Source organism: Ricinus communis, chromosome 10 (genome assembly GCF_019578655.1).
Source record: "Ricinus communis isolate WT05 ecotype wild-type chromosome 10, ASM1957865v1, whole genome shotgun sequence".
Classification (NCBI taxonomy): Eukaryota; Viridiplantae; Streptophyta; class Magnoliopsida; order Malpighiales; family Euphorbiaceae; genus Ricinus; species Ricinus communis.
Window position 1 is genome coordinate 15,577,517 of NC_063265.1, and position 22,732 is coordinate 15,600,248.

At 30.8% G+C, this 22,732-nt stretch overlaps 2 protein-coding genes across 2 annotated transcripts; both read left to right on the forward strand.

Moving 5' to 3' along the window:
* Positions 1–432: 432 nt before the first annotated feature.
* Positions 433–3,194, forward strand: LOC8274888 (iridoid oxidase). Its single transcript, XM_002528598.4, has 3 exons — positions 433–441; positions 1,028–1,867; positions 2,338–3,194. The coding sequence occupies exons 1-3, from the start codon at positions 433–435 to the stop codon at positions 2,965–2,967; spliced, it is 1,479 nt and encodes a 492-aa protein (XP_002528644.2). The 3' UTR covers positions 2,968–3,194.
* A 5,847-nt stretch (positions 3,195–9,041) lies between these two features.
* On the forward strand, positions 9,042–11,338 carry LOC8274889 (cytochrome P450 76A2). Its single transcript, XM_002528599.4, has 2 exons — positions 9,042–10,015; positions 10,573–11,338. The coding sequence occupies exons 1-2, from the start codon at positions 9,047–9,049 to the stop codon at positions 11,179–11,181; spliced, it is 1,578 nt and encodes a 525-aa protein (XP_002528645.2). The 5' UTR covers positions 9,042–9,046; the 3' UTR covers positions 11,182–11,338.
* Positions 11,339–22,732: the final 11,394 nt, after the last annotated feature.

Below are 22,732 nucleotides of genomic sequence, written 5' to 3' on the forward strand. Positions count from 1 at the left end.
CACAAGCACATTAAATATTATTTAGATTCTCCTACTGTGTTAGGAGGGTGTATGGGAATTGGATGTTCCCCCCCACGGGCAAAGCCATATGTTGGTTTTTTCCTTTGTATTTTTAATAAAATTCTGGGTTTTAAAAAGAAATTAAGCTGTTATCTTTCTGAATGTATTTAGTTTTAGTATTTTAGGTTGTTCAGATTATAATTCCTTGTATATAATTAAGAATGGGGTCTTCTCACTTACAGTTCTTATTAGCTTGGGTAGATTAACTCAAATATAATATTTTCTCTATTTTTAAATTAATAAAAAAATTGACTTATTATAAAAAGAATCAAAATTAAATCTAGAATATCTAAAATCAGCAATGCCTAAATATTTTTGGATGCCATTTGTTTTTTTAATATACTTATAGGAGTAACTAAAGCCTATATTAGCATGGAAAAGGTGAGTCAAACTGGAGGATGAGTTCCCCTGGCCCCCCTTATGTTAGCCACTCCTCAAAGTTACTCAACAATATATATCATCACAGCCTAACTCTTCTTAATTGAAACTTGGTCTTGTGATGTCCTAAGATCTTGACAAATTTAGCAGCTGATTTTGTTGAACATTGTTTTAAGTTAGGTTTAACTTTTAGGGAAAAAAATTTCATTTTTAACAGATTTATATGTGAGTCTCTATTTTATATTTTATATAAAAAAATTTCACGATCTCTGTAATTTAAAAGAATATTATGTATTAGAAATTTAATTATTTTATAATTACTTTGAGGCTTAGTTACATATAAACAGAAAAGAAATTAAATATTTGTTATTTTCAAAAATTTAAAATTTACAAAAATAGTTGCCAATAAAAGGAAAAGCAAGCCAGAAAAACATAGTCACTGAATGATTACAAATTATAATACGCAATTAAGTGCCTAAACCCACCACATGCACATCAACTGGAGATAGATGGAGAAAGAAACTGGGTGTTTATTCACACACTTAGCATGCACATGAGATTATTTATACACCCAAAACCCTAACTACAGCCTTCCCTAAATGTCTATGGGCAAGCCCAGCTACCACCAGGGCCAAGATGGTTGCCGATCGTAGGCAACATGTTCCAACTCGGTTTGTCTCCCCAGCAGTCATTTGCCAAACTGGCTGGCATCCATGGTCCAATCATGACAATATGGCTTGGTTCTATGTGCAGCGTGGTCATCTCATCCAACGAGGTGGCTCGGGACATGTTCAAGAACCATGATGCGGTTCTAGCAGGAAGAAAAATCCTGGAGGCAATGAAAGGAGAGGGCAATAATGAAGGGTCTATGATCACAGCTCAATATGGACAACATTGGCGAATGCTAAGACGACTTTCCACTACAGAGTTCTTTGCTGCAAGCCGGCTAGACTCCTTCCAAGGGGTTCGAAGTAGGTGTATAGATAGAATGGTACAATTCGTAGAAGAAGCTGGTAGAAATGGCACTCAAGCCATAGATGTTGGAAGATTCGTTTTCTTGATGGCTTTTAATCTTCTTGGAAACTTGATGTTCTCTAAAGATTTATTGGACCCAAAATCAGAGAAGGGAGCTAAGTTCTTCTACCATGCAGGGAAGGTGATGGAGTTGACAGGAAGGCCTAACATAGCAGATTTCGTACCAATTTTTAAATGGTTTGATCCGCAAGGTATAAGGAGAAATGCCCAATTCCATGTGGAAAGAGCATTTGAGATTGCAAGTGGCTTCATCAGAGAAAGAATGGAGACTATGGAAAACGGAGGAAGTGATGAAGGGAAGAAGAAGGATTTTCTGGATGTGCTTTTGGAGTTTCGTGGTCATAATGAGGAGACTTATAGGTTTTCTTCAAAAACCATAAATATTATAATCTTTGTGAGTATATATATTCATTTTTATTTTTCTCTTTTTTGGTAAAGGGCACCTAAAATTTTACCGAGTTGGTGTTGAATATTAAAAAAAAAAGGGTTAGATCTTTGGAAAAAATATTAACTTACTATTTTTTTGAAGAACAATTTTCAAATTAAGTAAAATAAAAACTGTGGTTTTCCAACTTCAATGCCAAATGCTAAATTTTAAAATAATACTAACAAGTATAAATTAAATTTTAATAACTAATTTAGTACATTACCTTTGTATTCATGCTATCCTATAAAAAATACTTTAATTATCAATTTAACCGTAATTAGAGAGCTAATGGTTGTTCTATTAAATTAAGAACTAGAGTTTGATTATTCTAATGAAGATTAAACAAACTTAAACAATCACGTGGGTGTAATTTACTTGTTTTGTTTTTTGTTTTTCCTTTTAGCAAACTCATTGTGGTAGTTCTTGTGGTTTGCTAGGAAATGTTTATGGCAGGGACTGATACAACCACAAGCATTTTAGAATGGGCAATGGCAGAACTTTTACACAATCCAAAGGAGCTAGAAAACGTCCAAGCTGAGATTAGAAGCACTATTGAGCCCAACAACAAGCTTGAAGAGAAGGACATTGATAATCTTCCGTACCTAAAAGCAGTCATAAAAGAAGCCCTAAGACTTCACCCACCACTCCCTTTCTTAGTTCCACATATGGCCATGGACTCTTGCAAGATGCAAGGTTATTATATCCCTAAAGAAACACAAATTCTAGTAAACGTGTGGGCAATAGGAAGAGACCCAAAGATTTGGGACAAGCCTTTAAATTTTAAGCCAGAGAGGTTCTTGGGGTCAAAGATGGTGGATTATAAAGGGCACCATTTTGAGTTTATACCCTTTGGTTCTGGACGTAGAATGTGCCCTGCAGTTCCTCTTGCTTCCCGCATTCTTCCATTGGCTTTAGGGTCTCTTTTATATGCATTTGATTGGGTTTTGGCTGATGGACTCAAAGTGTCAGACATGGACATGTCTGAAAAAATAGGGATTACACTTAGAAAATCTATTCCCTTGAGGGCTATTCCTCTGCCTCACAAGTTCAAAGGAGCATCACAGTAATGTTGTTAGATTAAGGACAATTAAATATTTGATTTGGTCTCTCTACTATTTAAGACAAAAAAAAGTTTACCAATTGTCTGCTAAATAGTGCTGATATATTATTTGATAGGCGAAAAATGGGGATGAATGAAAAAAAAGAAAAAGAAAAAAGAAATTGATTACATATTAGGTAATTATTTGACGTGTAATAATAAATTCTTAAAGTAAATAATACTTGTATTGATCAATTGAATAATTATTTATTTAGAGAATTTAGTGTCAATATAGCCGCTTTAATTTTATTATACCAATATCAAATTAGTCATTTACTTATTATACATAGTATTTAGGTACATTAAATCTGATAAACAAACTAGTTATGAATGTCATTACAAATTCGTGCAAGTACAGTTTCTTTTTCACTTCAAAATTAAATGAATGAATGTTGATAAAATTTCCACTGGAGGAAGAGATTATATAGTCCTTCCATGAAAAATGATAAAGGTATTTACATATTTATTTCTTAGTTCAGATTTTTCAAATCAATAATAAAGTAGAATTCTTAATTTTTAATTAATTCAAACATATACAGTAGTGTATTTATATATATTGGTATTCTCTATATGAATTATAACATGTAATATATGGAGTTGTACGTGGATTAACTTCTAAATGAAGTAACTAATAGCAAAATAGTTTCTCAAGGGAAGAGTGAAAGGAAGAAAAAGACATTATCCTAGAACGTGCCAAAAATATCCAAGTGATACCATATTGTTAATACTCAAATTTCATTTTTAATTTCAGGCGAAAGGTATCCAAAGAAGTCCCCTTAGCTGGTAATACATTTGTCATTCTCATGGATATTGAGGTTGATGCCTTTGGATCTGCTTGCAAAATGAAATTCTTTTCATGCCTAAAATTAATTTGAGAAAAAAAATAGAAATTTATCACTAGATTAGAGTGGTATATATTGGATCGCCTCTTTCAAAAACAATGAGACCCATAATAATAATAATAATAATAATAAGATGTAGAAATAATGAAATAGAATTGGTACCAGAATAGATGTCTCTGTCTTGCCTAGAACCATCCTAAATGTTGCGTTAATAAATCCATAGAGAAACCCAAATTCTAATACGTTATTTGGGGTCTTAATAATGGGTTCAAGAACTAGGTGATATCACAAAGCTCAAGCCACAGAAAGATTCTTGGAGCCTCAACATATTTGCCTTGGCATTGGCACCATTTGACATGACATGTTCTTGGCCCGTAAACTATTTTCTTTGTTTGATCTACTTCAATTCTTCATTCGTATGCGATTAATGTTTTCATTTGTAAAAACTGTTGGGTTTAGATTTTTTTAATTCATTAATTATAAAAATTGATAAGAAACCAACATTTTTAAATGTAAAAAGTAGCTACTTCGATTATATAATTTACAACTCTTTAAATTCCTAATAAATCAAAAGAAAGAAAAGTCATAATACGAATAGTTTAAACTTAATTGAGACTTTGAAAGTTAAAATTTTAAACTTAACTAATAAGTACCTCTAACAATAAGAGAATTTCTAACCATGTCTTCAATTTTGTCTCTTTTATATTATAAATAGTACGTTTAGAATTATAAACCCAATAAATTCTCTAATTCTTATTTTTTTGAGATGTTTTATGAGTGTTTTATTTTTTAGGAATTTCATTTTCTCATATTTTTATTAATAAAAATAAAATAAATAATATTGTTATTAAATATACATATTTCGAGATAAACTAAAACAAAAAACAAATATATTTTCATAATTTAACAGAGAACATATAAGTAGCATTTTGTTTGTATTCCTTTTTCTTTTATTAATAAATTATTTTAAAAAAAATGTTTAATAATATCTAGTGCTATGATGATGCAAGCCTAACTGAAATGTTCAGGTGCACCTCTCAAAAAATCCTCTAGCTCTATTAAAGAAAAATATTTTTTTCATTTTATACTCAAAATCTCTTCACATAAAAAAATTTAATTATTTATCAACTTCTATATATTTAATATAATTAAATTTTTTATGTTGTTTTTATAATAAAATAAAAATAATAAATTTTATGATATTTTATTTTTTTAATAACTAAATCTATTAAATATTTTTTTAATCTAAATAAATTACTAAAAAGTTGCGGTTATATGAAATAGAGAGTTTTGTACGTTAATACAAGTTAATACTAAAGATTAAGCATACAGCTTGAGAAAAACTGTGTGGCCATAAACGCGACACATTAATTTTCCACGTGCCCGAAGCTGTGTGAGGGTAAATAATAATATTAGGATAAATCTATCCGGATCAAAATAAATAAAAATAAAAATATCTTAAGTTTTTATAGATTCTTACGAAATAATGTAAATATGCAAAATCTTGACCGCCTTTTATGAAATTTGAGTTTGGAGTTAGGGTTGGTTGTAAAATTTGAAATTTTTTAAAAAAATAATAATATTTGTTTTAGTTAATATAACTGTAAAAACTTAGAATCGCACATTCATTCAATAAATCAAATTCCTCTTTTTCTTGCTCTTTTTTTCTTCTTTTTTCGTCATTCTTTTTTTCTGTCTCTTTTATTTTAAAAACAATGATATCAAACTTAACGAAAAAAAGTAAATCAAAAAAATTTATGTTGTTTTTAAAGGTGTAGCAAATAATTAATTATATCAATATCTTCATAGTTTATAGTTCATAAAGTCATTTAGATCTTCAGTAAAATCATTTTCTATTTCATTTTTTTAAGAATCGGAAACATATGCATCTTTTTTTGCATCATTATTACTTTCATCATTTTTTTCTTTCATTGTATTTGGGTTACCATTGGTTTCCATCACCACCTTCTATCAAACCGTTGTCTTCACTAAATTTAAATATTTTTCAGTAATTGATTTTTATGTCAGTTATTATACAAATTCTCCATTGAAGAAATAATATAAGAAATAGATATACCGAAAAAGAGACTAAAATTCTTTTACAGATTTTAGTTTTGTTTGGCATATCCAAAATTTTTTCACCTTAAACTAGTTTTATAGCAACCCATAAATTAAATTGGACTAATTATTTAGTTTTTAAATTAAATTTCTTTAGTTTTCAATTATATTTTTATTAATTAAACCTAGGTTATTATAAAAAAAAAGAAAGAGATTTTAGTGCTGGTAGTTAGATATTAGAGTGAAAAAAAGAGAGGAGATTTTGACAAGATTTTTGGCAGTAATCTGTGCATCTTTTTTGGTGGTAATGCACTATCTTGTAATAAAGCCAAAAAAATTAAAGGTAATTATAGTGATTTAACCTCTTATTTTGCTAGACTGATTCTTTTACAACATCCATAATATTAATGGAAAAAAATTCATTTAATATTGACCATTTATTCTCCACTTTTTTTTTCCGAATAAAAAAATGATACTCCTTTTATTTCTTTTTATTTAACTGTAAATTTATTAATTATTTTTATTTTTAATAGAAATATTAAAATTTAATTGAAATTATGAAATGACAGATTTCTTAAAAAAAACTCCCACAAAACAAATTATATAAAAAAATAAAAGAAATTAATTTGTTCACAAGCCTTATCAATTTTTTATTTTAATTTATTATTAAAAACAAGGCGACTCTAATGTAAACTTTATTTTAAATTAAAAAAAATATTTTTTAGAGAAAATATATCGATCTAAGAATTAATATTTTTTTACTCATAAAATGTAAAATGACAGGGCTATCTCTATCTTTAGTGATTATAAACATATGATAATTTATTTAGTATAACACAAAACTTAAATTTAAGATTTTTATTTTTAATTTCTTTTATTTGAACTAAGTCTCAAATATTAATTCAAAAACTGAAGGTTATTTTATATTTAACAAATAATATTATTTATTAATAGATTATTGTTAGCATTTAGCTTTTCAATTTAAGGAAATATAATTTAATTTTATTAGAAGATGTGTGAATATGGCTGTCCATCTTATTGCTAAGGCTGCATTGCTTCTTCCTCTCAGTTTGATCTTTAATTTATTTTCTTCCTTTGGATTAAAAAGAAAGTAATATAATATTTAAATTTTTATAGACATATCATCATTCTAATTGCCATTTAAAATAATTGAATACCCTATTTTTATAATATAAAATTAAATGGTTAATAAAATTTAATATTTATTTCAAAGAAGGTTGTGTTTACTTCTAGGAGCCACTGCAGGCCACACGTCTCCTTCTCAGGAAAAGAAAATTCTTTCAGGACCACACGGAATCAAGTTGAAAATTTAACACCCTCTTTCTTTGGAATTTAAGACATTTCTATTTTAACTATTTTTTTATTACTAATTATAATATAATTGATTTTAAAAGTAATAATTAATTAACATCCCTATTTTTTTAAGATATAGAATTATTAGATAAATCATTTATTATTTATGAATAATATCTATTACAATAACTAATTTATCTAAAATATATTATTTTATACTTGTTATGAGATCTATTAAAATAGAAATAAAAGAAGCTCCATCACATAATAACAACTAATTAATATAATACTGAAGTACAATATCAATTCGCTATTTTTAGGATAAAATTTTACTTTTAATTAAAAATAACTCATTTACTATTCAAAATTAAATATATATTGTTTTCAATGTAAGTACCAAAATATTTAATATTAAAGATATAAAAATTACTATTATATAAAATAAATATACAATTTTGCGTAAAATAAGAAAATGACAATCCAATTACATAATTTAATAATTATTTTGTCTTGCCAAGTAGTATAATAAAATAATTTTAATTATCTATACTAGTATAAAAATCATTGTAATAATAATAATATATTATTAATATTATTGATTTATTGACTATCCCTCCACTTCAATCGATCAAGAGAAAAAACAAACTCAAAAGTCAGACTGTATTTCTTTCTTGTTTTGTTGTGAAATTAATTAATTTTATTTAAATTGAAAGTATTGACACAATATGACATCAATTATTTTGAAATAAAGTACAATTTAGGTTACTATTTATGACACTGGTTCAATTTAATCCTTTTCTAAATTTATAAACTTTTTAGCTCAAGTCTTTATATATTTGTTTGAAATTAATTCTATTTTGAAAAAAAAGTCACTCTCTCTTGAAGATAAAAAATAATTAAAAAATTATAATATTATTTAAAAACTATTTTATAATTTAGTACAATTAATGTAATTAAATAATAAGTAGTTATTACCATCATCGTTCTAGCTGAAACTACTCTCATCTCTACTGCTCTCGACATTATTGCTATTATAATTATTTCTTCCACTATCATAATTAAGGAAAAAATAAGAACACTAGCAATATTTTGTGTGTGTGTTGTATTAATATTGATATATATATTTTAATTTATAAAAAATTAATACATTTTTTTTTCATTTTATTCACTCTCTTTCTAAGGAGTGTGTAACTTACTCTCTCATTTTTATAAGAGATAAGACTAATTTGAGCTAAAAATATAAAGATTTGGACTAAAATTTTAAAAAATGGCTAAATTAAACCTGAACAATAAAATTAATGGCCAAATTGGACTTTATTCCAATTATTTATGCGTGTTAGGTTTCAGAAGAGAAAATTTCAAGCCTTACTAATTATTCCAAACAACTGGGGGCAAAAACAAGGACAAATTAGCTGTGTACCCATTTTTAAGTAATAAATTGGTCGGTTATGCCAAAGAACAGCTTAATATAGTATTTGCATTTTGCAATTGTAATAGCTAATTGAAGGGTTAGCTCTGATTATCTAGCTAATTAAGTAGTAATTAACTAAATAGATTCTCATGGCTTCAAAATGAAAAAAAAAAAAAAAACTAAGTAGATTCTCATTGCAGGCTATATAGTGATTCCCATTTGTATGCATCCAATTGTAACATAATGTATAAATTTTAAAAGCACAACGTTAAATTAAAAAGTATTTGTTTCATATGGTTCATTTGGTGTCTTAATAAAATTGTAAGATGAGATTATTTTAACCTAAATTAGAAGAAATCACATTTGTACTTGGCACATTAATTATGATGTAACACTCAACTGTTTTTTCTTTCTTTCTATAAATGGTGGTTACTCCAAGGGAAAGAAATAGAAGCAAGAAAACTTTAACCAAGATAGAGTTAGTGTTAGTAATGGAGCATCCTTCAAATTCTTTTATTTCTCTCATCCTCCTTTCATTATCAATCCTGTTCCTCCTCCACCGCCGCAGAAACTCCGTGTTAAACAGCCGGTTTCCTCCAGGACCACCAGGCTGGCCCATTCTCGGCAACCTATTGGATCTTGGTTCAGTGCCACACAGTACCCTGACCGATCTTAGACAAAAATATGGTGACATTTTAGGTCTAAGGTTAGGTGCCATAAACACCGTGGTCATACTCTCAGCAAAGGCTGCTTCTGAGCTGTTCAAGAATCATGATCTCACATTCGCTGAACGGTTCTTAACTATAACCATGCGTGTCCATGGCTATGACCAAGGGTCCTTGGCTCTTGCTCCTTATGGTTCGTATTGGCGAGTCATGAAACGGCTAGTCACAGTAGACATGTTAGTGAGCAAAAAGATCAATGAAACAGCATTTGTACGTAGAAAATGCATGGACGATATGTTGAGATGGATTGAAGGGGAGTCATATAAGGGCTGTGGATCTCAGGTAGCACGTTTTGTGTTCTTGATGTCAACTAACTTGCTAGGGAATCTCATGCTTTCGTGCAATTTGGTTGATCCTGAATCGAGGGAGGGGACACAATTTTTCAGATCAATAACAGGATTAACCGAAGCATCAGGTTATGCAAATGTTGCAGATTATTTACCATGGTTAAAGTGGCTTGATCCTCAAGGATTGAAGAGCAAGATGGAGAGGGAACTGGGGAAAGCTCTAGAGATTGCTTCTCAGTTTGTGAAGGAAAGAATTGAAGAGAAAAAGTTGGGGGAAGATAAGAGGAAAGATTTTCTTGATGTGCTGCTCGAGCATGAAGGTAATGGTAAGGATGAGCCCGATAAAATTTCAGACCGAGATCTCAACATTTTCATCCTGGTAAGTTCCTAAGCTCAGTAATAACTTTCATTTTTCTATTGCCAGTTAAGCTGTTCTGATATTGGATTTGGATGGAATTTTTGTACCTTTAGATTTTAACTTAATTCATGTCATGAAAATGTCTTGTAAATTGGTTAGTTTTTTAAACTGATGTTTCAGCCGAGTGATAAAATTAGGGAGATGCTTGGAGATAGTTTTTTTGTTTCAAAAACCTCTTTATGCAGGTAGAAGCTAAATCTTGGAAGATATGGGCATTCTTATACATAATGATATACAGGACATGCATTTTCAGGAAAATATTGGCCTTTTACTTTGCTATAGTATGTTTAAGAAAATACTTTTTTAACTCGATATGTTTTAGAGATTTTGTTAGGACCGATAATTTTACTGTTTGATATGGAATCCCAATTTGGTCAGCAATTAAATTCACAAAGGAAAATATTGCCAAAATGGCATTGCACATGCGTATCACCATAGTTATACTTATAGTTAATGATCTGAGTATGAAATGGTTCATGTCTAGATGGTTAATACTAATTTCAAATAATGTTGTCCAGGAAATCTTTATCGCGGGTGCAGAAACCACGAGCAGCAGCATTGAATGGGCAATGACTGAGCTCCTATGCAATCCTGAGCCCATGAGAAAGGCCAAAGCTGAACTTGCTTCAGTAATAGGAGCAAACAGAAAGGTTGAGGAAAGCGATATCGACAATCTTCCGTTCTTGCAAGCTGTGGTAAAGGAAACACTCCGATTACACCCTCCAATTCCGTTCCTAGTTCCAAGAAGAGCAACGCAAGATACTAAATTCATGGGATATCATATCCCAGAAAACACACAAGTCCTTGTAAATGCTTGGGCTATTGGAAGAGATAAAGATGTTTGGAATGACCCTCTGAGTTTCAAGCCTGAAAGGTTTATGGGATCAAATGTTGATTACAAAGGGCAGCACTATGAGTTCATTCCTTTTGGAGCTGGAAGAAGAATGTGTGCAGGAGTATCACTTGCTCATCGAATCCTTCATCTTACTTTAGGATCTTTGCTTCACCATTTTGACTGGGAACTTGAAGCTAATGTCACCCCGGACACTTTGGACATGAGAGACAGGTTAGGCGTTACAATGCGCAAGCTGGAGCCATTACTAGCAGTTCCCAAGAAGTGTGTGTGATATGCAAGAATTGAAAAGTTGAAGTCACGTCATAAAACTAGGCCCCAATTCTTGCCTACTTGTATATCAAATACATATCTATTTATTTATTTTTAATAACCAAATACGGATGAATATTAAAATACAAAATATTTATATAAATATATTATTTCTATTTTTTTTTAGTATATACATCTAGCTTTAAAATATTTTATTATATTTCATTCAATGCATAATTGTATCAAACTATTTTATATATTATCTGAACTTTAATATAAAATCTTACAAAATATATATACATTATAAATTAATTACGTCAAAATAATAGTAATATTAATGTGTCTTTTTTATTCTAATAAAAAATTCTTCATTTATTACATCATCAATAAACTAAATTAATTGTATGGTAATTTTTTTATTAATTAGTGTACTTTTATTTATTTAAATTTTAATGATAAATTATTAATAGTAACAAATAAATTTTAATAATTTCTAATAATACAAATGAGTGCATAATATGTATTCAAATTTCAGCTTGAATATTGAATGCCATTGACTGGGTAGAAAATAAGGATGTCAATTGCCCAAAAAAGTGAATTTCTAATCATGTTTAATTAACTAATTAATTAATTAATTGTTAAACGTAGCCAACGGATGCTTCCATTGATATAACCATCCTAAAAGAAATTGCTGTCGTGGGACTCTGGTGCTGCACAAAGCCCAAAAATTTTGATATCATTTACTGCTTCTTCGAACTTGGAAAGTCTACATTAATATACGTTGAAGGAAGGAAAGGGTCTATAGTTCACCTGTCAAGGTTCATTGTTTAAAATGAATAATATTTTTATTGTCAGCTTCTACATTTTTTTTTGCATGAATATCAAGCCTTAATTATTCTTATTCCTGCTGGCCAGACGTTAAGATTCCCAAGTTTGGAAGGTACTCAAATACTAATACCGGCTGACCAAATAATAAAGTAATTAAGCATTGCATTTCTTTTTTTCTTTTGTGATATGCACTTTGCATTATATATTTTTTCCGATATTTATTGAGTAAGAAAATGTTATTTGTGAACAGTATGTACGTAGGTGCCAATTAATCAGTTTTGCAAGCAAAATAATTTCGAGAACATAAAAGCTAATCCAAATTACATTATGCAGTATAAATATAAATTTCTCCTAGTGTTGGTAAAAATTGAAACCAATTCATTTTACCCCCAATACTTTTTTTTTGTAGTATTTTTATCCAAATCTGTCTCACTATTCGGTCAGATCCAAACTGAGTTTAATAGAATTAATATTCTCATAAAATCTAGTTATCTTCTTTTAAAAAAATATATTTTAATAATAGTCTATTTGATTTGTTCTAGTTCTTTACCATCTCTCAAAAGTATATAATATTTTTATAAAATTATTTTTAATATTTTGAAGTAGAGCTTTTAATTCATAAAATAATTTTATAAAAATATTATATTTCATCTTAGATGGATAAGAATTGTGATAAATTGAGGCGGGATGTTTAGCATTTTTAATAATATAATAAGTTTAAGTGATGTCAGAATTTTTTTTATGAATAATATTTTTTTTTGAATTTTATTCTTGATAATATTTCAGGAGACTTTGACATAATTTTATTTCGAAATTAATTAAAGAAGAAGAAGTAGAAGAAAATAATTTAAAAAAAAAAAGTTATTTTGGTGAAGTTGATACCATAATACCTTTAAATCAGGAGAAATTGTTATTTAGATTAGAATATATCATATGAATTATGGATCACGTGAAAATTATGTAAGATGGTTTATCATAGTAGATGAGTTACATAAGAATTTTCCTTAAATTAGTGTTTGCTATCTGCAATAAGCCTGCGACTTGTCATGCCTGCGACTTGTCATTTAACTTTAATACTAGCTAGGTCATTGACAGGCCGAACAGAACACTTCCCATTTACTTGGTAGATTGATACGGTCTAATTTAGCTATGAAAGAAACGACATGACATAATGAAACGAATTCGAACCGGATACGTTCAAACATCAAGATAATTCGTATCACATCCCTGCAACTCTCCTTCCTGCTTTGGCCTTCCCTGTAATTCCTCATTCCAGCTCTCGGAAACCCCATAAACATGGTGGATTATTCAGTACAAATCCTTTGGTTTCTGGTTGCAGAAGGTCCCCTGCCCTGCCATGCCTCTCGCTTCTCGTTTGCTTCCATTTGCTTCGAGAGCGCTCTTGCACTCTTTTGATTGGGTTTTGGCAGATGGACTTAAAAACCGACATGAGGGGAAAGTTAGGCAAATCTGTCTCTTTGAAAGGAAAGAAACTCGAGATATAACAAAATCTAATCGATGCAATATGGTGTTTGGTATCATCTATTATGCTTCATTTTGTGTATTTCTTTGCTATTAGATGTTTGTGACGGTAATAATAAATCAAGTCCTACAACAAACCTCCCAGAATTACAGTATCAAATGATTTCGAGATTGGCTTCTCATGGAAAGCAGAGTTTACCTTTAGTGATTGGTTATTGTATCAGTCCTCAACTTGCATTTCATTAAGAGCATGTTCCAGAGAACAGAGAAGTGCCATCTTATACTAGCAAGGGTAATCTCTTGCTCCAAGTGAAACATGTATTAAAAAAAGTGGATTATTACATAAATATGTGTATCTGTAAATGCGTGCAGTAACTATGAAGATAATACATTTTTTTACAATTTATTTAGTTTCTAATAAATAGTTATTAAAATTTATTTTAATTTTATTTTGGTTATAAAATTTTAATTTATTTTAAATATTAACTTTAAATTGTATTTCAATTAGTCAATTCGTAAATAAAAAATAAAAAATTAACACGTGATATAAATAATTAATAAAAAAATGATAAAAATATTAATTTTTATTAGTAATATAATTAAAATTATAATAAAAATTAAAAATTGATTAATTGAAACAATAAAATAAAAGTAGATTTATATTTTTATTCATATGTGAATCTCATTTACTTGATTTGTATTTGGCTTTCCTAAGAATATAGTGTTTCTAAGTCTAGATTTTTCATTTCTTTTTATTCATGGAAGGTCCAATAGCCATGAACTATATAATAGAAGTACTCATTCTTTTACACTCGCCATAAAAAGTAAAAATTCATCTAGTGTGGAAATGGGGACTGAAACTTAAAACCTCCAGCTTCTAAAAGCAATGGTTCTTGCTACTTGGACTAAATCTCAAGTATAAGATTTATTATTTTTCTTAGCTGTTTATTCTGAAAAGGAAAAAGTGTTTTAGATTTCTCTCTTTTTAAGTTGACAAAAAAAGAGGGTTTAAAGTGTTTGTATTTATTGTGCTCCATTGGTAATCTAGAGAATTATAATTTTTACTTGTATAACATTAAATATTTTTTATATTGTGCTTGGTTAAAATTTAAAAAATTTATATAATTTATTTGTAAATATAAAGTTTATATGCTTTGAGTGATATGAAAATTAATTTAAAGTTTTATATAATAAATTTGTATGGAATTAATTATAGTTAAATTAAATTCTAACAAAATAGGTAGAATTTTCAACTGAATTCTATGTTAATTTTTCAATGTCTTCCATAATATCAAAATCTCTCTTTTAACTTTATCATTTTTATTTTATTATCCCTCTCATTTTCTTTTCAAATAAAATAAATTCCTTGATAGATTTCAACAAATTATAGCTAAAATATTGTTTGTTGTACCTTTCTTTGAACTGGCAAAGATGTTAAAGGGATCCAATTATGTCCTAAAGCTGCAAAAACTTTGTCACAGCACATGGGGATGCCCATACATAAAAGTGAAGTATTGGAGAGTGCCAACATGTTTTGAAGAGGCCAACAAACAATGTCCATAAACTGGAAAATTCTATGGAAGGGTTATCATATACCATGATTTGAGAGCCATATTTGTTGTTCAAGAAGAAACCACACAAGAACCTGAAGAAATCCTGAGATACTCTTGATGAAAGAGAGTTAAACCCAACGAGGAGTTTTTAGTTGTCGAAGTTTACCAACAAAAGCAAGACCTTGAAGATTTGAAGCTCCGACATGGAAAAAGTTTAAAGTTTCCAGCAAAAAATCCCAAGAACCATTGAAGTCGGTACTTTTGCTGTTACATTAGAAAGATAAATTCGATCTTTTCTTGTTTCGTAAAACAAAAATCTAAATTATACACGTACTTATGGGTTAACAACGTGCAGGATTTCCTGAAATTTACTAGTGTACAGGGGTTGGTGGAGAGTGCATATTTTTATCAATACTGTCATAAAATTAGTAATTTACTAGTGTATCGTGCTGTATTATTTTCTTTTACTTTAAATATCTTTAGTTCTTAAAATCCAAACTAATTTTTTTATTTATTTTAAAAACTATTTATTGTATGTCAATTACCTACTTTATTCTAATTTAGTTGAAAATCTAATTTTTTGATGAATTTGGTTGCATCAAAAGCTTAGGAACTTAAATGAAATTAAAAGTTTTTCAAATTAGCCCACTAATTAGTTAAATTTTCGGCAGAAATAGACGAAAGAAGTATTCAGTGGATGAAATTGGAAATGAAAAGACATAAAAACATAATATTAGAAAAGCAAAGCAAGTACTACTATGATACCAAAATACAGGAGACTGATTGCTCTGTACCGAAAGAGTAACTATTATAAATAGGAGAAACCATTCTGATAAATAATGATCCTTTCACTAGAGAGACCGGGGCATTATAAGTATTTTGGTACTATTCTGCACGTATATATAAATGAATTGTTTGAATTTTTTTGGTTTCATCTTCATAAGAATCAAATTGAATTCGAATTGTAATTTTAAGATTAAAATAACAAATTAAATTAAATATGTAAAAAATTTAATTCGGCTTAATTTAATTCTTGATATAAGTAATAATAAAAAATATCTAACAGTGAATAAATAAGATAATAAGAGTCTTCTATAATAAAATTAAAATTTTGATTTTAAATTTTAAACATACAGTTATATTAAATTTTTAAAATAGTATTTTATTATTCGTAAAGATCATATGTCCAACATGTTTTAGATTAATTATATATATATATAATGGTAACAACAAAGGATTCAAGTTTAGTATACAATTAATGTGTATTCAAGAAATTAAGCACTGGGGCACTAAACAAGTGGAGCATATGTCAAAACATGTTTGCTTGTTTATGTTCACAATGTTAATTATTCTGTTTTTCAAATCTTAGGGATATAATTAAGCTATTTTGAATCTGTATTAAATGCATGTTCTAAATGAATGCACACCCAATTCATAAAGATGGTTGTGCCAGATTTTCGATGAAGTTTCGAAAAAGAGTCCTAATGTTATTAATTAAGTTGTAGAAGAGCCAAGTTTAGGAATTAGTCATAGGATTATTTCCTAAGATTGAATTATTAAGTATTCCTTTTCGTTAGATGCTACAGTAATCCCTCCAGCTGCATCAGCCTTAGAATTGCAGTTGAAGAATTTTGTCAAATTTATAAGTTGATATCATACAAAATCTAAACGTGCTAGTCTTTTTCCCTGCATGATCTCTGGCATAGATATCAACATATAATTATACTTACTTGATTATAATGTTGATATTATTATTGCATCATTATTATTGTTATAGTTTCAATCATCTCTAATGCTATATATATAAATAATAGGTTGAGAATGTAGATGTAAATTTATATTTTTTGCAGCATAGTAGATGATATAAGATATAACTATGCATGTTGAACTTTCGAGACTTTGACTAAAAAATCTCGACAGTAGATAACACGTCATCAAAATAATTGAAACTTAATGAATCGAAAAATCATACTCGAGGCAACATTAGAGGTCAGCTTAAACCCCAAACGACTCGAGAAACTAATAAAATAACGTAAAATCCTATCACGATGTTACAAAGATATAAGACTAGCCATGTGATCCTATCTCATAAGTAGTTATAATAGAATTGTTGAGCTATAAATATTCTTTTTTCTCCTTTTCAAATTATCACATCCGATGGTCGGATATATAAACCTTTTTTTTCATCTACAATAGAGTCGTTCATTATTCTGTTAAAATCACTTTACAATTTTAATTTGACCGTTGGAGAGCCATTCTTGGACATAATGTCCAATGGCATATTAACCCTTTTTGGTGATTGGTAGGGTCTCATTATGTAATCCATCCAGGTTCTAGTCAAATCCATCAGCAGATATTTCACATTTAGAGTATCTTCAGATTGCTATCAATAGTAAATTTTTTTCAATAAATACAATTGCAAAGATATGACTCATAATTTTTGACCAGAGAACATGTTGAATACAAACCGACGTGCCGTTAAACCAACACTGTATTAGTTGCTGCAATTGTATTTTCTTTCACAATACAACGTGTCTAACATTTTTGTACTTTAAAATAGTATATTATATTACCTATTTCTTAAAGTCCTTGTTTGTGTCATGACAGTTAGCTCTTACTATTGAAGCTGTACCAGATTGAATTCAGCACTTTCGCATAAATTAGAACCTGAATTCGGTGAAGAAAGATTGATTAAATTGGAATACAAATTAATGCATATGATAATCTTGAGGCTAAAGCGACAGTGGAACTGTATTTGTTTTGTTAATACTATGAAAAATAAAATCAGATTTCTTATAAAATTAATTTAACTTGTTAAACAGGTAATAAGTTATTAAATTAAAAAAAATTAAATAAAGTAAACTAATAAAAAAATAATTGTCTAAGAAAATATTAAAAAAAGGGTGTTTCTCTTTCCTGTACACTCCTGCTTGCAGTTGCTAGTCCAAGAATTGATGCTACTGTAAATTAATCTTCATTCCATTATGGGCACAGGGCCATTGGCGGTGTTGGTTGTTAAATAATGTAATTCCTTGTATATCGTAAGGGTAGTTTAGTCTTTTATATATTCTTAGTATAGGAGTATATATAGCTCTCTTTTGTATTAGGGTTACATACTTTTCACTTTTCACTTTTTTTCATAATACAATAAATCTTTCTTCAATCCTAATATGGTATCAGAGCCTCTAGCTCTTGGAAAACAAATTGTTCTTTCTTCTTGGTGATCAGTCTTCTTACACATACATGAGATTCGCTATCATAAGTTTCCGTCGGTTAAGTGATCTGTCACGGCTTTCCCGGTCTTCACGGCTTAAGCTCTCTTTTGGCTGTCTCCGTCAGCGTCATTGATCTTGACTAGCTTGCTTACATACGACTCTTTGGTTACGACCACATCGCATCTATTCCGATTGGAGTCATCGCGCCGTCAGAGTTCGTTCGTGTCTTTCCGTCTGTGCTTCTTCTTCTTCTGTGTGCCTCATTGTTTGGGTGATACCTTATTCTGTCATTGTCGTAGAGTGTTGTCATTTCATATGAGCTAAAAGAAGGTATTCAGATTGAAATTGGTTTTGGAAATTGGTTTCGCTTCTGTTTGTTAGTGTTTTAGTGTGTTGTTTAGTTGATTGTTGTTGATTTTCTGTACAAAAGGGGTGGGCATTTTCTCTTTGTGCTAATCACTTTGGCTTGTTGGTACTATCTGCTAAACATTTTTTTTGTAGTAAGTTGACTATTATACTTTGGGTAATTGATTATTGTTAATCTGTTGGCATGATGGCTGAAGTTAGGGATGACTCGCTCCAAGCAATTAGTGTTCAATTAGATGGTAAAAACTATGCCTATTGGAGTTATGTGATGAAATTTTTTTTAAAAGGTAAACAAAAGTGGGAATATATTTCGGGTGCCTCCATTAAGCCCTAAGATAGTGCGGTAAGCGTGGAATATGGTGCACTACTGGATAAATGGGAGGTCGATAATTCAAAAATTATCACCTGGATCAATAATTCCTTAAACATTCCATAGGCATTCAACTAGCAAAAATTCGAGACGACCTATGAGGTTTCGATCATCGCCGCTGTGATACTAATTTTATAAAATAATACCAATTGGAGTCGACATTCGTTGCCTCCAGTCTGCACGAGAAATGAGTATTCGAGTAGATTTTATAAATCTAACAGATTGTGGGATCAATTGCCTCCACATTCTGATGGATTAGCAGGGCTTATGCTGTTGCCTGCCTGAGAGCGCGAGGGTTATTTTTAATGGCCGTAATGAGTTTGAGGGACTTCACGGGTCTATTTTGCATTGTCATCCAGTCTGCTAGTTAGTTGTTAGTGAGTGGTGCAAGAAGATCAAGCAACGCGGTACAAGAAAGTTTCTGACGCCTTCTACTCCATCCGCTTTTTACCATGCCTCCTCGAGCAATCTCACTTCACTTCGGATCATCCGGATCATACGGGATGAATGCGGGTTCGCAAGTAAAAGGTCATTGGAAATCTCTCAATGTCAGAAAATTGAGCAGGGAGGAAAGCAGCGTTCTTATTATCGACCGCGCCTCCATAATGGACCTCCTCTCTACCTATCATCCTCACAATCCAGCTCTCAACCTAGGACTTGATCCAGCGGTGGTTCAGTTCCTTGCTTCTTTGCCATGTTTGCTTTCTCTCAAATAGGTTTGTCATCTAGTTCTTTAGGTATATCCCTTTCCTCCTGGATTTTAGATTATGGTGCTTCAAACCATATGCCATCTAATTTATCATCATTTACTTCTCTAACCCCTAAAGTTTCAGTCCCTATTATGAATGCTAGTGGTACACCTATGCCATTGTAAGGTATTGGTTCAGTTATTATGCCTTCTTTATCCTTATCCAATGTTTATCACATTCCTAGTTTTACTTTGAATCTAGCATTTGTTAGATTTGTCTTTCGATGCCATCTCTCTTTTCTTCCTCTACTTGTTCAATTTAGGATCTACATTCTTAGGAGGTGATTGTGATCGGCCATAGAGAAGGAGGACTTTATGTATTAGATCACCAACTCCGGTGTCAATTTGTCATCCTTTCCTTTAAGTCAGTTGCGCTGGTTTGGTGTTTTTTGTGTAGCATTCTCAAGCCGTATACGTGTCTACTCCGGTGCTCGCTTGGATTTTAGGTCTACAGAGGGCTTTAAGGAAAAATTTGAACGCACTTATTCATTCTCATGTTATTATAGGGGTGATTCGTTGTTGTTGGGTTTATCTTACTGAAACATCGCTTTAAATTTTTTGCATTTATAATGAATTTCGATCTCTCAGGAAACCCAACATTCAAGCTGGCTAGATGTGACTTGGGAGGAGAATATATTTCTCATGCTTTTAAAGACCTACTTACTTTAGATGGTACAATTTACCTGGACTTCTCTGCGATACTCTGAATAAAATGGATTCTTCGAAAAACATAGGCATATTCTCGAGACTACGGTCTCTTTGTTTCTTGCGTTCTCTTTGAATTTTGGGGGAATTCTATACTGTGCTACATTCTTAATTAGCGAGTAAATTCCTATTTCTCATAATTCCGGTTTGTCTCCCTATGAAAGATTGTATGGTTGTCCTCCATATTACTCTTCCCTTCGTGTCTTTGGTTCTACATGCTTTGTCCTTCTTCCCTCATGTTGAACGTAGTAAGTTAACATCTCGCCTTCCATCTTGGTATGTGTTTTTCTTGGTTATGGGCGCGGTGTCAAAAAGATATTGTTTTGATCCGATCGATACGGGTCATAAGTTATATTTTTTTGTTGTCATGTTGTTTTTTCTTGAACATATTCCTTATTTTACCATTCATGATCGTCCTCATAATATATCTATGCCCGATCTTGTCTACATTGATCCTATTTGATATTGAGCTCTCACTCCGGGGCATTCTAACAACTTCTACTGACTCTTCCCCTATATCATCTCCTTAGATTGTAGATACTACTCAACCTCGCTATCCCTGTGCAGAAATCGTAAATCCACTAAACAACCCGATTTTGATTATTCTTGTTATTCGAGTTCATTTGCTTCTTTTCTAGCTTCTAATCATCGCCTTTCCGAGCCTTCATCTTTCAAAGAAGCCATTCTTGTTCCACTGAGAGAGCGCTCGTTCCAAACCCATACTGGATTTAGTGTCCTTCTGCGAGTAACGCTCTCTATTGGCTCTTGAATTTATAAGATTAAAACTAAGTCCGATGGGTATATTGAAAGGTATAAAGCTCGTCTAGTGGCTAAAAGTTATTCTCGTGAATACGGGAGACTTTTGGTCCGTTGAATGACCAGTCGAGCTCGAACTTCGTTGCCGTGATATAACTCAAATGGATGTTAAAAATGCCTTTCCGAATGGCGATCTTCACGAAGAAGTTTATATGATTCCTCCTCCTAGTCTTGATCATCGCCTAGTGAAGTTTGCAAACTCAGAAACGCTTCTATGGTCTCAAACAGCTCCCTCATACCCGGTTTGAAAAGTTTTCACCGTCGTGGATGATACTTCGCATTGGTTTTCATCCTAGCAACCATGACTCGCTCTATTTGTCAAATGTACTTACCGGTCAAATTTTGCTTTCTCTATATGTTGATGATATAATTATTAAGATGATGATAATTATCTATTAAAGTCCGGCTCGAATCTCATCTTTTTCTATGAAGGACTTGGGTTCCCCGTTATTACTGAAGTTGCTTCCTCTCCAAAAGGTATCTTCTTTCTCAATCTAAGTATATTTCGATATTTTTAAGCGTTCGACTTTACCGATAATAAGATTGATACGTCGAGATCGTGAGCCAATGCCTTTCATCTCTCAGTGCATGGATCTTTTGAGTGCCGAGATGTTGTTTGTTGGAAGTCTAGTTTATCTTACTATCACCGTCACGATATGCATATCATATAGTCGGTTATTATTATCTTCCTCCTACACGGTTTATTGAAAGTCATTGGCTGTGTCGCATTTGAGATACCTTCGGCGCTTTCGCAGTCGGCTGGACTTTACTTTCATCTACTTCATCATTGAGTTATGTTACTCGAATCTCCATTGATCGACTGGATTTTGTATTTTCTAGGTGATTCCTTATCTCGAAAAAAAGTGCGCCATTTCGATCCTCAATGGAGTAATATCGTATATTCCTCACTACTTGTGAAATAGTTTGGTCGCGATGGTTGCTTGGCCGATGGGTGTCTGACACAGCCCTTTACATTATAATAATAAGAGTGCTATTCAGATTGCTCACAATTCGGTTATTCAAGAACAGATCAAACATATCGAAATCGATTGTCATACTACCCGTCATCACCTTCAGAATGGCACATTGACATTGCTTTGCTCTTCTCAGCAGGACTTGTTTATAAAATGTTTAACTGTTTTCCATCGATGCATAAACTATCTCATCTCGATGCAACTCTCACGCTTATTACCATCGTGTGGAGGGGATGTTAAATAATGTAATTCCTTGTATATTATAAGGATAATTTAGTCTTTTCTATATTCTCAATATAGGAGTATATATAGCTCTCTTTTGTATTAGGGTTACATACTTTTCACTTTTCACTTTTTTTCATAATACAATAAATCTTTCTTCAAAATATTAAAAAAGGGTGTTTCTCTTTCCTGTACTCTCCTGCTTGCAGTTGCTGGTCCAAGAATTGATGCTACTGTAAATTAATCTTCATTCCATTATGGGCACAGGGCCATTGGCGGTGTTGGTATCATCTA